This window comes from Psittacula echo (genome assembly GCF_963264785.1).
Source record: "Psittacula echo genome assembly, chromosome: Z".
NCBI classification, from domain to species: domain Eukaryota; kingdom Metazoa; phylum Chordata; class Aves; order Psittaciformes; family Psittacidae; genus Psittacula; species Psittacula echo.
In genome coordinates, this window is record NC_137742.1 from 85,700,340 (window position 1) to 85,720,647 (window position 20,308).

The following is a 20,308-nucleotide window of genomic DNA, read 5'->3' on the forward strand; positions in this document are numbered from 1 at the left end:
GTAGAGGGAACTCGGGCCTTTAGTCTGGAGAAGACTTGGGGGAACTTTATCACTTTCTACAACTACCTGAAAGAATATGGAGCCAGGAGGTGACTCTCGAGGAACAAGACAGGACAAGAGGAAATGGCCTCAAGCTGTGCCAGGGGAGGTTTATATTGGATATTAGGAAACATTTCTTCACTGAAAGGGTGCTCAGGCATTGGAACAGGCTGCCCAGGGAGGTGGTGGAGTCACCATCCCTGGCAGTGTTCACACACTGTGTAGATGAGGCCCTTAGTGACATGGTTTAGTGGTGGCCTTGGCAGTGCTGGGGTGACAGCTGGACTTGATCTTAAAGGTCTTTTCCAACCCAGTTAATTCTGTGATTCTTCTCACAACAACAGATGCAGCAGCAGACTCATGCCCAGCAGAAATGGCTTTATTTTAGAGCCCTGTATTCCATCAAAAACACTAACTTGCCCAAACCAGCTCAAATCAGTCTCTTAAACTGGGGGTGGGTATCTCTTTTAAACAGCACAGTGGAAGATGCTCCAGCAGAGACAGGAGTTCTCCAGATGCCAGGCGAAGAGTGAAGCAAGTGGTATGATGCCACCCTGGTGTAGTGAAATAGCCGGATAGTAGGATGCGCTTGTCGTCGGCCTGATTCACAACACCAGCTGCAGCATCGATACCAGGTCCTGCGGCGCTAGGAGCAGGAGGGGGATGCTCCGTGGCACATCCTGCCAGCCCCTCCACTCATGCAGTGAAGAGGTGCCAAGTTGCTTCTGCAGGGCCTCCCCTCGCTTTCAGCTGACCCCCTGGTTCATTCTGGCTATTAAATGGATCAAATGAACCCACACTGAGTTAGGCAGAGCATAGTACAATGCTTTACATGTGGCTTCTTTCAGTGTTTGCCAAAATGCTGTGTTCCAACAGGCCTTTAATGAAGCTTTAATTGTCATGTTTCTATGGAAGAGGGAACCTACCACCCTGGGTGTCACAGGTCACACAGATGATGCAAGGGCTTGGCACTGCAAACCTGCTGCACAGAGCAGCTCCATTTCTTGGCACTGCAGGGAAGGAAGCCTGGGAAGAGGAAATAGATGGTTATTCAGATAACTGCTGGTCACCTCACCTGATGGGGACAAAGGGATCATCTCCCATCCTCTTCCAGGCACCACTTCCATCCTTACAGCTTCAGATCCAGACAGAAAAGGGACAAAAATGCTGGTACAGGGACATGAACAGCAGCAGTATTTGAGCACTGTTCCACCCTAGGAACACAGAACTGGAATTATCAATATGCCCTTCTTCCTCCAAGGCTGGAAGGAAAACAGCCTGCTTCTGTGAGAGGCTGGAGTTCATTGAGGTTGGGGAGATGAGTGCTGAGAGGGTAACAAGAACAGAAAGATTCATCAATTAATTTTTTTCTGAATACAATTCCTTCAGATCCTGCAAGGAACAACATCCAAGTGCTGTCTTAGACAATGGCAGATGGGCAAGAGACCCATGGGGAAAACAGAGGAAATCCCTCATCCAGCAGGTCTGCTCCAGCCAGGGAGTCTGGAAAACACCACAAAACAATCGGCACTGATTGAGATGCAGGATCTGCTGCCAGCAGGAAAATCTGAGGCAAGGCCGAGGAGCAGGGACATCTCACACAGGGTGTAGGCAGTAACTTGACTGTGCAGCCAGCAGAGCCATGTGTATGCCAGGGTAGCAGTGCGGGCACCATGGTGAAAATAGTTAGAATTAATGCTGTGGGATTAAAAAAAACCCCAAAAAACACAAAAGAAACCAAGCTGAGAAGACAGGACCCACTGATACCAGCTCTGCAGCACAGTTTAGGAGGGGCCCTCGAGGCATTTTTCAGCAGTTTCCTGCTTCTTGGCAGAAAACCTGTTAATTCTCACATGAGCTGGTTGTCTTCCCTTAGTTGAGTTTTTACCAGTAGCCCATTGTTCACCCCTGGGCAGAGCTTTAATGTTGTTTTTTCTTCCTGACTGGACAGGTAACATAGGGCAAAAGTTTACAGTGCGTATTTCCACATTCCCCTGCAACTCCCTTGTAAATCCAGACCACACCAACTCAGACCTCATTTAAAGGACATGCAGACCGTAAAGCTTTTGGAGCTGCTACAATGATACTGCAGCTCTTGGGAATGTTTCATGACTGATGAGCCATGGAAAACCCACTTGGAGATGCATGGTGTCTCTGCTGTGTCCATACCAGGACAGAACATCCCATGCTCTCAGAGCAAACACCTTTTCACTTTTTGCTCAGATCTTCTCCGGCAACACGAGCATGAGCTGCATCTGACTCAAGCTACCTGTGTTTCATTTACCTGGAGGATCTTTACTGCAGAGGATTAGTCCTGGAGCACGAGAAAGCAGATGGAATTATCCTAAATTTAACTGTCAGCATTCATCTGTACTTTTTTCTTGTATAAAGAGGCAGAGTTCCAATGGCTTATTTGTCAGATTATACCACAGAATACCAAGAATAAATTCAGCTCAGATTAATATCCACAGGTCTGCTGCAGGCTGTGCCTGGTAAACTACAAACACCAACCTGCTCAGATGTTGCTGGCCACTGTCACAGTTTTGTGATGAATTTAATGACAACCCAAAAACCTCTTCTAGCAGGTGAGCTGTTTAGAAAACCAAGGCTAAGGCTGCACATTAGCACAGTTGGAGTGTGACAGTCCAACCTTCAGCATCAGGTCAGAACCCTGAGGGAGCAGAACCAGGTTGTTCTCTCCAGCAGATTAAGTGTAGGGTGGAGAAAAAACTGACATCTGGAAAACCACTGGGGTGCCTTATTCAGCAAAGCACCAATGTGTGTGTCAGCATCTCAATGTGACAAAGCCCTTACAGTAGTGCAGAGGACAGCCAGGTTTGCCAAAGCCAGGCCTAGACATGGAGTTGGAGCCTGCTGCTTTGAGGAACGTGGGAAGATGATGGACTGGAATGTTTACCACCTGCAGGGACCCAAGAAGAAATCACAGGCCAATCAACAAGAAATTATTTAATTGCAACTGTCTGTGGCAGCTTCTGCTGTACCCACAACCTCTCACATCTTACCTGAAACAGGGATGGCTCTTACCTTTCCAGGGTTAGTCTCAGGCTTTGACCCCCTGGGGTTTACTTTCTCTTATCCACGCATCACAGAATTATCATCTTGTTTTTTGGAAGTGTGAAATGATGTAGTTTCTGCTTAGCTTAGAAGGGAGCACAGGCTGGAGTTACAATCACTGAGCACAAATGGAGCAAGCGGCATGCAGCCATCAATTTTCTCTTTTACCAACACCCATGAAGACTGAGAAGCACCAGGAAGCATCTGCTACAGCCATCCTCAAAGGGCAGACAGAGAAAGGGCAACGTGCTCTTTTGAAAAGGTCCCCTGATTCAAGGCTTGACCTCAGAAACGTGGTAGTGAGGCAGCACAATAGCTCCACTAAGCAGGGGATGGGCAAAAGACAGGAGAACAAGGTCCTGCAAATGGCAGTGGCAAGAGCTGAGCCCCAAAGGGCCTCTCTGTCCCCGCATGAAGGGTGGAGGGGGAAGAGTGAATTACAGTGAGTAAAGTGGCCTTCACCCTTCCTGAATATACTCCACAGACGCTGTCCCTTTCCTGCTCAGGTCAGCGGCTGCCTGAGGCCAGGTACAGCCTCACCAGCCTCTCTGTACGTGAGGTGGTTTGATGCCAGAAATAAACTGGGGACAGCGGCTGAGTGCCAGCAAGGAAAACCACCACAGGAGCAAGGTTTACCTCACGGGCCCATACCTGGGGCAACCCTGGCCCAATCAGACCCATCTGCAGCCATCACAAAAGATGTCCTTCTCCACCACCTACTTTCTGGTAACCTGTTCTCTGAGGGATTACATGACTTGTTAACGGAGACATACCAAGCAGCATCCCCACACCAATATGCCAGAAATGTTAACGGCTAATAAGGCTTTTCCACACTTACCCGCTGACATTTTGTTAGGCAATTCAATTCCCCTGCTTCAAATAACTTGTTGGAAACTCACCAAATGCCCTTTACTTTCAGGGTGCTGTCCAGGTCTCTTTCAGCCTTCAGTGGAAACAACATTGATCATGTCAGCAGAGGACTTGGTGCCACACAGCCCCCAGCTCTACCAGCTGGGAGCCCCAGCAGAATTTGCTAATGCTGAGGGACATGGCTGTGGGTGGCTTGGGAAGCCATCCCTTTGCTTCCTGTCCGAAAAGGTTGACAAAATCTACGCTAGTAGATAGAACATTTCTAGTAGGAAAAAGTAATTAGGAAATCGTCATCAAGTTACTCAAATATCCCTCTATGCTCTTAGACAGACACAGCAAAATGGAGATGAATTCTCTCCCACAATAACTATTAATGTGCAGTGGCTGAATCAGCGTGTGTTTTGTTGTCTGTTCTGTACCCAGAACCACATGTGATCTCACATCCCAGAAAGGCAAAGGGCACAAAGGCAAGACAGCAGTGGCACAAAGGGCGCATCTGCAGAGAGGAGTGGGAGAAACAACCAACATTCCTCCCATTTAATTTCAAAGACAGGCATATATATTGGAGCAAAGCTTACACACAACATGCTCCCTGGGCTTTCACATGGATTTATGGTAGCTCAAAACATTTAAAGCTAAAATTTTTTTAATGCCCCTCACTTCAGTGGGACTCAGGTTTCCCACTAAACCAACAGTAATATCTACCCATGCTCAGTGCATCCACACTTGGACGACTTCTTCCTTCTCCTGATGAACTACACACGGGATTATTTTGAATGCAACTGGTTGAAAACTCACGTCTCAATCACAAAAATCTTTCCTACTCAATACCTGTTTCCAATCCCAGCTGCTCCTCTAAAATGGAGGACTTCATGGCTTAAGGTCCAACTTTAACAGTTAGACTTGATCTTAAAAGTCTTTTCCAACCCAGCTGATTCTATGACTCTATGAAAAGCTTCAGCTGAGCTCCAGGATACAAAGAGCTGTGCACACCGAACTGAGAGTTTAAACCCTGTTAAGCTTAAAGGATCTCTGCAGCACACAGAGCTCATCTGCACCACATGAACACATACACCACACAAGACGACGTTATGAACTGACAGCATGTGGTGTATCAGAAACACTTCAACATTTAACACACATTAAAAGAACAAGAAAACCCCTAATTTCCAAGCTGTATGTTCAATGAGCATTAAATCAAAGTTTTCGTCTCTACTTCCTTTCCTGCTACAAAATTGCTTTCCCCTCCCTGCTGCACATCTAAGACTTCTTAGCCCACTAATAAGCAAGAATAATTTTCTAAATAGAAACCAATTTTAAATGAGTAAAAACAAAATCACACAAAAAAAAAAACCCAAAAAACCAAACCCCACAAAAAACAAAAAACCAAACAGTGAAAATGAAAATGTCAAAACCAAATAGAAATCAAAGAAATTTATTTCCAGCAACAAAAATACAGAAATACAAAACGATACCAGTCCCACCAGTACTAAAGACAGGCACAGGCTGCTGGCGACCCTGATCAAAAGCTTCTCTGCTAATTCATAAGGACCTCCATTTGCACCAGTCTTGCATTTGTGTCTCCTGATGTCCTGTAAGGGATCATTCCAGCAAACGTGATCAGTGCGCGGGCTTGAGATCGAAGGTGCTAAAACCCAGAAAAATAGAGTACTGTTACTTTAGTGTCAAAAAATCCACAAGGAAAGCAGAGGTAGACACGAGTCAAACACTTGCCTTTTCACACAAGCAAATGTAATCTTTATTTCTCAGATCTGCTCTCTGGATAACGTACCTCCATGTTTGGATTTAAAATTACTCAGGAAGAAACATTTTCAACAATGTGGGGTGTTGCTGTACTGCAGCAATCTTGTCATTTCTGTATGAAGTGGGCTTTCCCAGGGCAACAGGGCTCCTTCCCACCTTGCAAAGTCTAAAGCTGACCCTGCTGAAAGGCAGCACTAACACTCTTAAAGCAGATACTAGAAATAAACCTGTGGTGCCACACATGCCCAGAGGCCTCCAGCATCCCCTACAACACACCAACATCTTTAAAGGCTCTTCATTCCATAGCATGATGAAAGCAGATGTATTAAGAACACCCAGAGACCTTTGCCTAAAGTAACCAAATCCCTTCTTGAGAAGGCTACATAACAGCTGACGGAATTCAGGGATAATTTGTCTAGTTTGTTAAAACATGAGTAAATTAAAAGGAAAATAATTTCTGTAACTGGTAGATGTCAGAAGAACATAAAAAGCCTGTATCCCTATGGAAAACTATGCAGACTGTTTTGATTGCTCACAATATTTTCTTCTTAAATATTAAGCATCTCTAAATTACTGCACTAGAAAATCCTGCTGGTCAAATCTTTCTTTAATCTACCGACTGTGGGGAAAGCTAGAGCAGCTTTGGCTGCTGCAGGCATGTGGATGGTAAATCTGACAGCAGTAGCTTGTAAACGGAGAAGTGACCGAAGCCCACTACATGGTTGGGCACAGTTACAAACACAATTCCCAAGGCCCGTTTGGGCAATTCTACTCCTTTTCCAGGGTAATGTTAAACCAGTCAGTTATTCAATAGTAGCAGAGGAGCTTTGGAAGCTGATAGTGGAAATGCTCATCTGCTCGTTTCAAGCACTGTCTAAATGCTACTGCTTCATCTGGGCAAAAGACCGTCAACTTTACACATGGGGCAGGAAATTAAGTTTTCTTTAGCACTGAGCTCACAGCCATTTAATGCTCCATTTCCATTATCTGTCTGAAGGAAAGCTGTGACTGTCTACAAAGTCCAGCAGCCTTGTGAAATACAGAAGAGAGTTCCCATCTTGCACTGTATTCTTGTGTGGCTGAGGATGGGTGGATGGATACCTGGAGCTGCAGGGGAGTAATAAGAGTGGAAGTCACTCCTCCCTTCTTTAAGCGCTGCAGCTGACGAATGTCAGGAGGCAGCACATCATATCAGCAGTGCCTCTGGAGTAAGCAGTAAACTTGGGACTGACCCAATTGCCCAAAGCTGCCAGGATGGTTTCCCCAGCTGCAAATTACCACCTAGTTAACAAGGTCAAACAGGTAGGTGGGAAAAAAAAGGAATGTCAAGGTGTCTAACTCTTTGGAATTAAAATATTAAGAAGTGAAACCTCTCACTGTGACTATGGCAGGCTTAGGAGCAGCCTGAGTTACTATTCCCTTTACCTTTGTGGCAGCAATGATACTAAAGCTGGTCTATTTCTAAAAATCAAAACAATACTTGAGGAAGAACAAACAGAGGTTTGCCGAGGTTAAGAGCGGCCTGGAGGTCTAGATGTTCTATTGGCTGTAATTACTTCATGAATGTTAGAGTCACTTGTGATTTAAAATAAAACCACAAATAAAAAGAATAATTCCATTCCTTTCATGACCTAACTTTGCATCTCAGATAATGCCCTTGGGCTGCTCCAGAGAGTTTGCCACCCTGGATTGGGGCGGGGAGCAGATGCATTGCTGTCAGGCACTCACGGCATCTGGGTCAGGGCTGTTGTTGCAGCCACGGTTTCCAGGACTGCAGTCTGGGCTCGCTGCTATCTCTGCCTGAAATACGGACAAATGAGATACGACATATAAAATATGACAAAATGGATCAGGCCAAGTGGGACAGGACTTTGCTCCCTCATTCCCAAAACTTATTAATGTATATATCTTAAAAAAAAAAAAAAAAAAAAGACTGAATATATAGCTTAGGCAACTTCATTCTGAAATAAACAAAATGCATCAAACGCCAGCTCTGACTCCAAATCTGATCATTTCAAAATAAATCCTATTTCATCTCTGAAGTGGGACAGGAGCTATTCTACCAGAGAGCATTACTAGTTCAGCGGGTTCCAGCAGTACTATTCCTCTCCACCCCGCCCTTGATGCTGGATCCACACTGCTCCTGCTGAAGCTCCTCTAGTCCCTGCCTGTCAGAGCAGAATCCCCACTTCAGGATTTTGTCCACACTAGAGGCAAACTCAAGGACCACGTTCCTACTCTGGGGGACTCTGTTCCCTGCTACATGGAATAAGCCACAGACTTACAAAGAGCTACTACCTCACGTTTTCAAATTCTTCTGATGAACAGAGGGATCTGAATCTGTCTGCTTCTATGGATCCAGAAAAAGCCCAGGGATTTCAAAGACCTATTCAAGACAGAGTCATTTTTTGCTTGCACTGCCTACTAGGCAATGTGCTGAGATTGTTAAACTTCCGGAAGAACCAAATTTCCCCTAAAATGTGCTTCCCTGTGGAAAAAAAGGAAAAGCTGCTTTTGTCCCGAGGAAGTTCTAAAGAAAACTTCTTACCAAGCACAGCCTGCAGAAGCTTGGATCTACTATCTCTGTTGAGGTGACTGGGGAGATTTTGTTGAAGAAACGCCTCTGTCACACTCAAAATGTCTTCATTTCATCCCACCACTGAAACCCCCTGAGCTGATCTACAGACAGGGACACTGAAGTGATCCAGATTCCCTGCTCCTGCAGTCCTGGGGGAAATTCTTCAGGGTAAGAAAAAAGGGGAACACATGCTATTCTTACCCTACCTTTCATGTGCCCATGCCTGGTATTTTTCTCATATGCAAATCTTTAGGCAGCAGGGAGCTTAGGCTGTAGGTTTCTTCTCTCCAGCTAACTCTACATTAGCAGATTTATACTCCCTTCTGACATTACAGCCACATCACTATTCTGTTATCACCTCCCTGGCTGCAGACAACAAGTGCTTGTCCCTCTAATGGTTAAGCACAGCTTTTATTGCATGAAGCAGCCAGAGATCTGTGACTCAGAAACCCTGTGCCTCCAGCACCACTGATACCCTGCTGCCATGAGATCCCACCACAAGGTTAGAAGCATGATTAACAAAACATGAAGCCTGAAAAAAGAAAACTTTCAAGGGTTTTTATTTTTAGCAAGGTACTTCATCAGCTGCGCTCCAACAAATGTACAGCATGAAAGTGCAGAACATGTTTATGAAGCACACTCACGCTGAGCATGCAGGTGACAGGCACACTGTTAATATATATGATGTCATGGTGGCTTCCTCCTACACAAATTCCTGCCAGCAACACTGCTGATCCCATTGCCAATCAGTCCAACAATTTTTGTTCCTGACGTTCCTACCAAGATGACACCTGACAGCATTCCACCCTTATGGAGACGGTAAATGCTTCTATGTAAGGCACAAGACTGAAATCACCAAAATAAACAGCTCACTCTGAAAGCAGGGAGCTAAGGCTGTTTGCCCAGCACCAGCCTTGTGAACACAGTTAGTGTGGGACTTCTACAGACAATTTAAGGTGGGAGAAGTCCAAGCAGCATGCATCCCTCTCCAATTTTGCTGATCTAGAGTACCAGCACAGTTGCACGCAGGATCCTGTAGTTTTCACACAGACTAAAGCTGCCCAAAGACAAAAGCTGCATCCTTACTCAAGCGTTTCATTTTCTGATGTAATTTACAGATTCCGCTAAGACTTCTACCAATATTGCAATTTACAGACCAAAGGCATTTTTGCAGATGACCAAAGCCTGGCATAAAGCTGGCTGTGGCCCAAGTTGGTTTTCATTCTCAAAAGGAGTTGGTATTTATTTCCTGATTTCTATGATGGGATGAGTGTTTTGGCATTGGTGTTCAAGTGCCTGTTGCAGCTTCAACTGAACAAGAGCTACAAGTCCAAATCTGAGGACAGCTGAGCTGAGAACCATTCTGCTCAACACAGTATGTTGACAGGTCAGTGTCTGCAAATCTGACTGTACCCTTTAAGTGACGCCAATTTTAAGCCTTGCTGAAGGCTTGGGCTCCTATCAGTGGGTGGGGAAGATGTTTCAGCACCAACTCTAGCACTAGTGACATCAAACTCACCATTGTCAGCCATTTAAACCAGCAGCTGGACCACACACCATTGTACCCAGAAGCTGCAGAGGCAGCAGAATAACACAGGCAAACTGCTACAGCCATTCCCCAAGTGACTGTACTTGAGCATCTGGGGGTATTGCCCGAGGACATTCTGAAAATATCAGCCCACATCACTACAGAAGCAAGCCAAGAAGAGGAATCAAAGAAGCCTTTCCACCACAAATCAGTTATGCATGAACAAAGGACTAACTCAAGTGAAAGAAGTGGAAACTACCTTCTGGAAAAAAAGCAGCTCAGTTGTCAAGGCAGCAACACTGACCATCCTAGAGACACTGCACTGTTCACATCAGTTAACCATTTAAGATCCCACCAAGAACCAAACTGAACACTTGTTTTCTCTTGCTAGGAGATGGATATATAGTGCAATATATCTTAATTAGCTCACTGCCATTTAAAGCAATATTCTTTTTTTACACAAAATTAGTTTTGAGACTACTCTTTTGCAAGTAACCAAGCAGGCTGAGTAGGCAAAGACTAAGTAATTGGGAAAGTCAAAATTCAAGACTACTAGAAAGTCACATTTATTTGAAGCCAAATCCCTTGAAATCAGGGGAAAAAGGAAGTAGGAAAACTTGTTAGACAATGAGGATTACAATCTTACCAAATCTCTGTCTTCCATTACCCGCTGCGGTCTGGTAGGAGTGGCTGGACTTGTGCCTTTCATCCTCTTATACTGGGTGAATAAAATATTCATAGTTGCAAGCAGGACCTCAGATAAGTTGTGCCTGATCTACACAAGAAAGCAGAAAAATAAAGACATATTGCAATGTAGGGCAGGTTGACAGAATCATTACCTCTGCTACACATCAGAAAACCAAGCACTAACTATGGTTGATATTTACAGAACATCCATACATTTAATAGTTACCCCTGCTGTGACTGCACCACCTAGTAAAAAAAGTTACCCAGAGTTTTGAGACATCTGCTAGTACCCAGATACATGATTTCCTCAAATTTAGGGGGAAAGAAAGACTCTACAAATGCTTGGTGACCATTAAGAGCACAGAAAACTAACTCAGCAGCACAGTTGAAAGTTTTCAATATGCCAAATTCTTGAATCAAACTCAGCAAGTTTAGAGAGATGCAGATTTGCAGATGTGTTTTGCCAAATGGAGACAGGATTCCTGCATTGGGAATTCTAGTGAAAGTCGAAAGCCAACTTGTATGAATGCAAAATAATCCCATCCTGTGTCCCTGCTAAAGCATAAGAATAATGAGATGACAAGGTTGACAAGGTTTTAAGATTCTTTTAACAAAGCAAAAGGCTTTTGGAAGCTAAAACCAAGAGACATTACTTACTTCATCACTGAAATTCCGGAAGGCAGCAACTCTCTCCTCTACACAATCTTGGCTAAGAGGTACAAGCTTTAGGCGTTCAATAATCTTCAAAAAGAAACGCAGGGATCAGAGAAGATAATCAATGTTCTATGTACCATACATTAATAAAGGATGGTTTTGAAGTGTTAATGAAATGTTCATGATTACATTCAAGAGAAATACTTTAATTGTTGTTTATTATCTCCTCACTTTGCTGAGCAGCAGGAATATTTTGTTCAATATCTACAAAACAGCTTCAGAAAGATCTGATTATTAAGCAATTGAAGAGAAACACATTTTTTAAATTCCTACAGCACTGCATCACCTTCTAACTCATTAAATACAGTTTTTTTCTTTTAAGTGATGTTACTTGAGACATTCTGGGCTTTCAAGGGCATTAGGAAGGCTGCACTTCAAACAGAAATCTTGAAACTTACATCAAAGGCCCTGTCAACATGACCAGCGTGATATTCATCAAAAAATGTGATTAAGTCTAGCAGAAGGTAGAACGTGGAGTCAATGGATTTCTTTGCACTTATCCCCTGAGCTTTGTACCTGAAAGAAATTGGTTTATAATTTTATTGTTCAAAACGGCAACAATTTATAAATGTGCTTGTGCAGCTCTTGGAAGCAGAGACATACAGCACAAGGACAGAAGGCACCTAATAAAGGACACCCTTAAAGTTCCTTAACCAGGAGACAGAGTTTTCACAGGCTGCGACTTTTAAAAAATACTTTTATTCACTTTAGTTGTCCATCTAATCTGACTTTTGTTTCTTTTTAAATGTTTACACTTCCCATATTCATGGGGAAAAACAGTGACAGGAATTAGAGACCTGCAAAGTAAGCACTGCACAAGCATATTTAGCACTCTGGTTTATAGTAGACAATTCCCCAGTAGAACTACCCGCTTCAGGCAGGAAGTTAAGACTTAAAACTAGATTAGATACTTCTGCATGCTCTCTCGAGCTGCACTTGCTAGGGGATGAAATGGAGGACTGTCTGCTCTTACCCCTCATAGCGCAAAGTCAGCAAGAAGCTCATTTCTCAAGGTAATAGCAAGAGTGGTCAAGTACACAGAGGAGGAAGACAGCCTCTTGGCCTTTTCTGTTGGGTGTCTCCCCAGCTCCAAAATCATCACAGAAGGAAAGCTGCACTGCTACAGTGCTGTTTGTCAGTACAGAGCCCTGTATTGCATTTAATTGGCAAGACCACAAGCTAATCATAACCGTTTCAGCTTTGCAATCATGAAGGTTTGCAGCTGTAAAGTGGCATTATTGAACAGTCGTATTCAGCTCTCTCATTCACATCAAAACAAGTAGCAAAACAAAGCCCATTACAGCCTTTGCTGAAGCTTAACCTCAAGCCACAGGTTTCTCCTTAATGTGTGCTACTAAATGAGGCTCTCACTAAGCCAATATGGCACCATTTTTCACTCAGTCAGCAGCCTGACTAAACAAACCAAAGGCTGAGTGAAGGAGTGACTGACAAATGCCACTTGTCAAAAGAAGAAGGACAAATGCCTTTGACTGAAATCAATACATTTCTGTATTTGCTTTCCTAATTTCCAAGGGCCAACAAGCTTGCTCGGTTTATTTTATTCTCTCACACCACAGTGGTTGAGGAGAAGCTGTAAGACACTTCTCACAGGTATCCACATTTTGCTCTAGTAAAATATAGGAATTATCCATGGCAGTCACTGCACCAAAAGATGATGATTTTAAAAGTCCCAAAGCTATTTTGCAATTACATCCTTTCAGAAGCAGGTTATTTTTAGGCTTCTTCAGCACTGATGTTTCTCAAACACATATCCTAATTAGCACAGGGACACTGCAGGAAACATTCCTTTTGGTCACTTCTCTCTCTTTTCTGAACATCATATAGCACTTTCCCGAAGTGCTATGAAGGGTTATGGAAATGACGCCCACTGTTACATTAGCCATACACTCTTACATTAGCCATACACTGACCTCAGCTTAAATGTTCCTTTTATCTTTCATTAAAGCAGCATTTCAGCTACTGAACTCACTGCTCTGCTGTTACAACTCAGAACATTATAGCTCTTTTTTAATACTATTTCAAACAAGTGAATTGTATGCCATGATTCTGCAACTGTTACAATATTTTACTTTAAAAATCCTCTAAACCATACAATTCACTGTATTTATTGCTCCTTAATAGACTATGTTTCCAGCTGGCAATCCTGCAATTCCCTTTTCTTGATTCACCTACAGATAAAGCTTCTTGCCACATTTATCTGCCCTTCCCCTGAAGATTATGTTTCTGGTTTCAATACTACAAGCTGTAATGAGCAGGACAAGATATATTCTGACCTCTTCTCTGTCTTTCTGAATACAAAGCTGCGGATGCCACAGTTCTGGAAGCAGAAAAAGTCAGGAACTAATACCCCCACCTTCTCTTACCTCTCAGCAATTGAATGGGCCATGTTCTTCAGCCGCTCCTTGTTTGATTGGGGGGTGCTGATCTGGGGAATGACGGGACTGAGGAGCTTGTTCATCAGTTCCAGAACTTTGTCAGGGTTCTGTTGGTATCAAAGTTAAACACAGACAAAAGGAGTACAATGGGACTTAGTGTTTTAATCTCACTGAAGAAGCAGAAAGGTCTCATGCAGCAGTGCCTAGTGCCAGCTCAGAGATGCCTCCCTCCCATAAAGGGGCAAGATCGTATTAGCTGTGAGCAACATAATTGTGCAGGCCCATGTGGAAAAGTATTTTTCCCTAATTTTCCTCTAAAACAGTGGCTATGGTTCCATCCATTTTAATTTCAAATATATTTCAAAAGGAAACGAGTACTCACTATAAAGTCCAACTATTTTAGACTTCAATTCAACATCTATGAAAGTGGAAGAGCACACTCCAGATAAACAACTTCACTAGCCAGGATAAAATCATGCATGAGGCAATCTCTTCAAAAGGCCACATTGATCAAGAACCAGGATGTCTTAAATCAGAATGGGTTGGAGCACAAGCCATCTGGGTTTACTTATCAAAACCCTGCTCCATTTAGCCAGTGGCTCTGCTTTAACAGCAGCAGAAACAATCTGCTTGAATTATAGAATCCTAGAATGGTTTGAGCTGGAAGGGACCTCAAAGCTCATTCAGATCCAACTCCCTGCCACGGGCAGCGACACCTTCCACTAGACCAGGTTGCTCCAAGCCCCTTCCAACCTAGAATACTGCCAGAGATGGGCTAAAGGCAATTCAATCTCAGAGATTAAATTTAACCTCCTGATCGCAGGGAGAATGTTGGAAAAAAAGAGGTGAACCAGGTAGATATTTAAGGTAGCACACAAGATATTTACCTTTGCAAGGTCATACAGTTTTGCAGCTTCTTCAAACAATCCTTTATTTTCTGCTGCAGAAGCAACTTTGTTGATAATGGGTTTTGTGTCACTTGTAAACTTGTCTATCACTCCAGGCTAAAGAGGTGAGACACAAAGGAGAGAAGAGAAATCAGAATGTCTAAAACCTCCTAAATATTCTGTCATGGCAATGCATATTTTACATGTTGGATTATGATTAGAATGGCCTGTACATTTCTACGGGAACACGCAAAAGGGACACGTTAAAAATAGAAAGAGCTCTTGTGAGAGAGACTTTCTCCAAAACAGAGTCAGCACTGAGACATCTGCAGATTCTCATTCATTCAAAATGATCCAGATAACAGGTCAAATTCTAAATTACTTTAATTGCTGATGACACATCACAGAGGAGAAGAAAACATAAAAGACTTCAGAATATAATGTGCCAGGGTCTCCAGGGATGCTGTTTGTGTATATTGGCAAGGCATGTTGTAAGCGAAATCTTACATGGACAAATGGAAGGGTGACAAGAATTTTAAAAGAAACAATAAACACAAGTAGAATGAAAGAGAGAAAGAGTCAAGGATATCTGGGAAGGATTTTACTGTAGTTGAGGATGTAAAAATAAGGCGATCTCATCTAGAAGAATTTATTTTCTTAACTAAGATTGCTGTTTTCATACTATAGGAACATAAAAATACAGTTACATTAAAAGGGAACTGAGTAAAGTAAAGAAAACTGGATTCAGCACTGATGATCTAATCTAAAAACTATCTTAACAAAGAACTGTAAAATTAAAAGATATTTGTAAAGATGACTGAGTTACCATGCTCTTGTGTGTGCAATCTCACTGCACTTAAGCTGACAGAACAAAAACATCTAAAAGAAAGTCCTGCCAAAAACAACTTGTGTATGTCTCTCCATTTTTTTTTTTCCTGACAGTCACAATGTTTGCAGCATGAGCCCTAATCTTAAAATTAAGATTTAAACAATTCTGGAGTCTGCCTTACACAGAAAGCTTCCAAAATTGCCACAGCAAACCAGAAACCTTTACTGATTATCTAAAATTGTAATCATTCACATGCACTGTCTTCTTTTCACATGAAATCTTAAAATTTTTCCTTTTTCTTCTGACCATGTAAACTTACATTTTACTTTTAGATTACTGCTTTTAAAGCAGATGTAAAATCCGTCACAACTGAAAACAGCTGCTCTTTGATCTAATACTCACTCTCATCTATATAGAATCATAGAATAGTTAGGGTTGGAAAGGACCTTAAGATTATCTAGTTCCAACTCCCCTGCCATGGGCAGGGACACCTCACACTAAACCATGCCACCCAAGGCCTCATCCAACCTGGCCTTGAACACCACCAAGGATGGAGCATTCACAACCTCCCTGGGCAACCCATCCCAGTGCCTCACCACCCTCACAGTAAAGAATTTCTTCCTTAGATCCAATCTAAACTTCCCCTGTTTAAGTTTGAACCTGTTACCCCTTGTCCTGTCACTACAGTCCCTGATGAATAGTCCCTCCCCAGCATCCTTGTAGGCCCCCTTCAGATACTGGAAGGCTGCTGTGAGGTCTCCATGCAGCCTTCTCTTCTCCAGGCTGAACAGCCCCAACTTTCTCAGCCCATCTTCATACGGGAGGTGCTGTGGCTATGTCTGGGGTCTTTTAGCCCTTGCTCCCTTCCCTAAAAGAATTTGTAATGAGCTGCAATACACTTCCCCTCTGAGGTGAATGAGGATAATGTCATACAGACAGTTTTCACATGCACACCTCAGTTAACAGAATAATCTCCCACCCACTTACAAACGATCAATTTTTACTAACTGCTTTTTACTAATGTGTGCTAAATTCCATTTCCTACCATAAAAATGAAATTCAGACCTCGCTGAAGTTACCTGATGCCACCTGTTTCTTTAGCTACACTGGCTGTTTGTAGGGACACTCTTTGCCCTGCAGTTCCTGACCTGAAATTCGGTATTATTCTGTAAAAGGATCTCTTGTATGTATTCGAACAGTAATAATTTGGCTAGTGAAAAATAAAGAAAAGCAAGATAGTCTCATGACTAGCTTGGAAATCACACAGTTTCTACTTTATATGTAAAATATAAATTGTCAACTCACCTTTCTACTCCCATCGTTTTCCAGCTTTCCAAGAATCATATCAAACTATATCCACACAGATGTAAAGTAAGAAAAAAGGGAACAAAAACAGAAGGATGAATTGCACATATTTCACAATCTATTTACTAAGTAGAAAGATGCAGTCATGGATGAATAAAAACCAGTGATGGATGTCAACATTATCCGTATATTAACAAGAGGAGAAAGTTATTAAATATCCTGAACACATGGTCATTGTGAGATTTCCCATCATCTACACCTACATCAGGCAGAAACAGTACAAACTGTTTTCAGGCTATTCTGCCTGCTAAAGATGTCAATGAAGGAACAAATGCAAGTTTAAATGAGGAAGGCAAAACATGGCCAAACATACCTCTCTGCTTTCAATTACTATTTCACTAACGCAACGCAAGAACATGTTCTCTCCTTGGCTGTCCTTCTCATTCCTACAAAAGAAAGGGAAGGAGGAAGGTACTCCTGTTTCAGAGGACTCCTTAGATACTGCTTAATTATTCTTAACACCTAGGAGAAAATCTAGAGACACATATTAGCCCCTACCTGAGAAAGTAAAAATACTGCAGGGCTTCCCTTGGATCTGTTGATTCAAACTTACGGGTGTAAAGCATCAAGAGCCGCACAAAATTCAGACGCCTTACACCAGGAGGGTCACCAGCTTCGTGGCTTACTGCAATGTCAGAAACAACACCATTAAAGAATCTAATGCCAAGAAATGTTTCTCTGATCTTCACCTGAAATAAGGCAGAGCCATGATCCAGAGTTCTAATGCAACTAAACCCACTAACTTTTAGGAGATTGTGCTGGTAAACACTGCTTGTTTGATCAATTATACAGACGTGCAGTGTCTACAGGGTACTCTTAAGGGCACAGAAAATACTCCTTTATTGTCAAGTCAATGTGCAGGACTTACATAGCTGTGCACTCTGCCCAGAAGATTTCAGGAGCAATTTTAACTCAAACATGACCAAAGCAACATGAACAGCATGACAACGCAAGCGCTCCATCCGGAAGAGAAAAGCAATTGCAGCTTCAAACTGTGCTGTCAAGAACAATACTTGGAAGTAGAGGAAAGGCTGTTGGTTCACTGCAAAATGTGATTCACCTGAAAAACAAAAACCACAACACACACACACACAGAGCGTAAGTCAAAATGATTTTGCAACCAGAGATCACTGACAGAGGTTGTTTCCTGTCACAGTACATCATTATTGTTTATTTAGTGCCAACTGAAATAAACACCCTAGACGAAAGTGAATACCTAATCACACACTAGTGCCTCATCTATAGCTGTTCCACTGAATAGATTGCAAAAGACCACAGCATAAAGACATATTGAGGAAGTGAAAGAGATCAGAAAAGCTCCTTCGCTCTTTAAGACAACGAACATCAACTCTGATAGATGCAATAGATTGTCTAAAGACCACAGCTTTTTGCCTTCATTTATACTCATGCCAAGAGGTACAGAAAAGGTTAAATTTTCCTATTCAGCAACACTAATAGTAGCTTATTGTATTTCTTTTCCATACTTTTTTGTCTGGGTGAGCAACACTCCAAAGTAGAAGGTGTGGAGAATCAAATTCTGTATGTTCTGGATAGTCCAAGTGAGCTCATTTTGATTGGCTGGAAGACAACTAAGGGAAAAGATAGTCTCTTGGGCTGTGGACACTCCTAAATCTTTGTGAAGTGGAAGGAGCTGTGATTTGGGTCCCTAGAAAATTACTTGAATTTAAGGGAAACAATGAACAAGATGCATAAGGAAAAAGCATTGGAAATACATGCCTACATTACGTAATGATTGCTTTCCTGTTCTGTATTTCGGAAGTTGGAAGTTTTCTTAGAAGACCTTAGCATATTTATGGCGAGAAAAAAAGTGATCTATAATTTAGTACAAATAAAGTACAAACAGCAGCAGTGTTGTTCACAGATGAATATTCACTCTCTGGATTGCTGGGAACAGGACTCATTCATCATGTCTTCCTGAAGTCTGCCATTGCTCTAGGGAAGCAAGAAATTGGAAAAAGCCCTAAGCAGAAAAGCAGAGCCCCAAGTAACACACCTCTGTGGTTTCTTACCATAGTCTTCTAGAAGCTGCTTCTGGAACTGTGATAATGTTAGTCGGTCTTGTGGAGAACTTGCACCATCGTCATCAAAACACACCTGGTTCAGCTAAAAAAGTCAACCGAAAAAATAAGCACAGATCTTTCAACTTCATCTTGCACAAGGTACTCAGAACATACATGTTCCATCAGCAGCCCCTCCTAAGATTGGACCAATTGACTAGAAACTACTTCTAGTCACAACATCAGGTGGATCCATTGCCAGAAAGTAAAGATCTCTAACGTAGCAACAGCAGAAATCTATACAGGTATAACCCAGAGGGTCCTTCTATATCTGTTCATGCCATCAGACTCTGACACTGGGACTCTGAATATGCAAGCAGTAATTAAAAGCATTACTTTTTTTACCCAGTCTTAACAAATACCTCATTCTACTTGCTCTTCCAGATAAAGGGGAGAAATGGGTACTGACCAGCACCTCTCATGCCCCCACCAAAACTATAAGGACTTCGTACTGCAGTAAATATTGACAGCATCTATTTCCAATGGGCCCCAACATCTCAGCTATAATCCAACCAGAAAGGAAAATTCAAAAGGATCCTCACTGCATCAAGCTAACACTATTTGTATAAACAGCTGACAAAGATCAGCGTCAAATGCAGAACATGACACTTCCAAAAAGACAAGCGTCCCCAAATTAACATCTGCGAGCACAAAGGGCAACAGAGCAACCCTGGGAATCAGGTTCCCAACCCTTCACTACCCCAAGGTCAAGTTGGATGTGTTACACTGATGCAGAACACCCCATGTAGAAGCAGGTAAGTTAGCAGAGCACTGCAGAAATGCAATACCATTTAGACCTGTTCTTAAAGAATCCCAGAATGGCTTGGGTTGGAAGGGACCTTAAAGATTATCTAGTTTCAATCCCCTGCCATGGGTAGGGAAACCTCCCACTAGACCAAGTTGCTCAAAGCCCCGTCCATCCTAGCTTTGAACACTGCCAGGGATGGGGCAGCCACAGCTTCTCTGTTCCAATGTCTGACCACCCTCACAGTGAAGAATAGGAAGAAAACATCTTCCCATTAAATGCAATTTATTCTCAGCCAGATAGATCTCTCTTTCCTTGAGGATGCAAACCCCAAAAACCAACAAACAGCAACACAACTCCCCCACCACACTTACTTTTAGCCAAAGATAATCTTCTGTTTTATCAGCAACTTCACTCTGGTTATCTGTAATGTCACAACGGCCAATAATACAGTAAACAGCCCTTTTGTAGGGGTCCGTGTTATTTCTCAGAGCTCGTCTGTAGTGAAGACGCAGCTTATTTTCTGTGGCAGGAGACAGTCTAAGGGGAAAAAGAGTCAAAAACTCCAACACGTTGATAGAAAAGACATGAAACCCATCTTTCCCTGTATGAGGAAAACTGGACACAAATCAATGTAAACAGGTGCACATTCACAGAAAGGGCATAATGACAGCAAGCACCGCCTTATATTTCTTGCACCTTCTATTTAGATCTGCAGGTCAAGATTCTGCACATGTGAATTTAAATATCTAA

At 42.6% G+C, this 20,308-nt stretch overlaps 1 protein-coding gene across 2 annotated transcripts in view; it reads right to left on the reverse strand.

The window, feature by feature from the left end:
- Positions 1-4,419: 4,419 nt before the first annotated feature.
- The window catches only part of NUP93 (nucleoporin 93), an 84,616-nt gene continuing 68,727 nt past the window's right edge, over positions 4,420-20,308 (reverse strand). For both annotated transcript variants that reach the window (XM_080638641.1, XM_080638642.1), the window contains 12 exons: positions 19,930-20,095; positions 18,763-18,856; positions 17,601-17,792; positions 17,231-17,357; positions 17,046-17,118; positions 16,673-16,717; positions 14,539-14,655; positions 13,640-13,758; positions 11,654-11,771; positions 11,199-11,282; positions 10,501-10,629; positions 4,420-5,632 (listed from right to left, as the gene is read on the reverse strand). In XM_080638641.1, the coding sequence (XP_080494767.1) occupies positions 5,522-5,632; positions 10,501-10,629; positions 11,199-11,282; positions 11,654-11,771; positions 13,640-13,758; positions 14,539-14,655; positions 16,673-16,717; positions 17,046-17,118; positions 17,231-17,357; positions 17,601-17,792; positions 18,763-18,856; positions 19,930-20,095 (1,375 nt within the window). In that variant the 3' untranslated portion in view covers positions 4,420-5,521. The remainder of the gene's footprint in view (positions 5,633-10,500; positions 10,630-11,198; positions 11,283-11,653; positions 11,772-13,639; positions 13,759-14,538; positions 14,656-16,672; positions 16,718-17,045; positions 17,119-17,230; positions 17,358-17,600; positions 17,793-18,762; positions 18,857-19,929; positions 20,096-20,308) is intronic.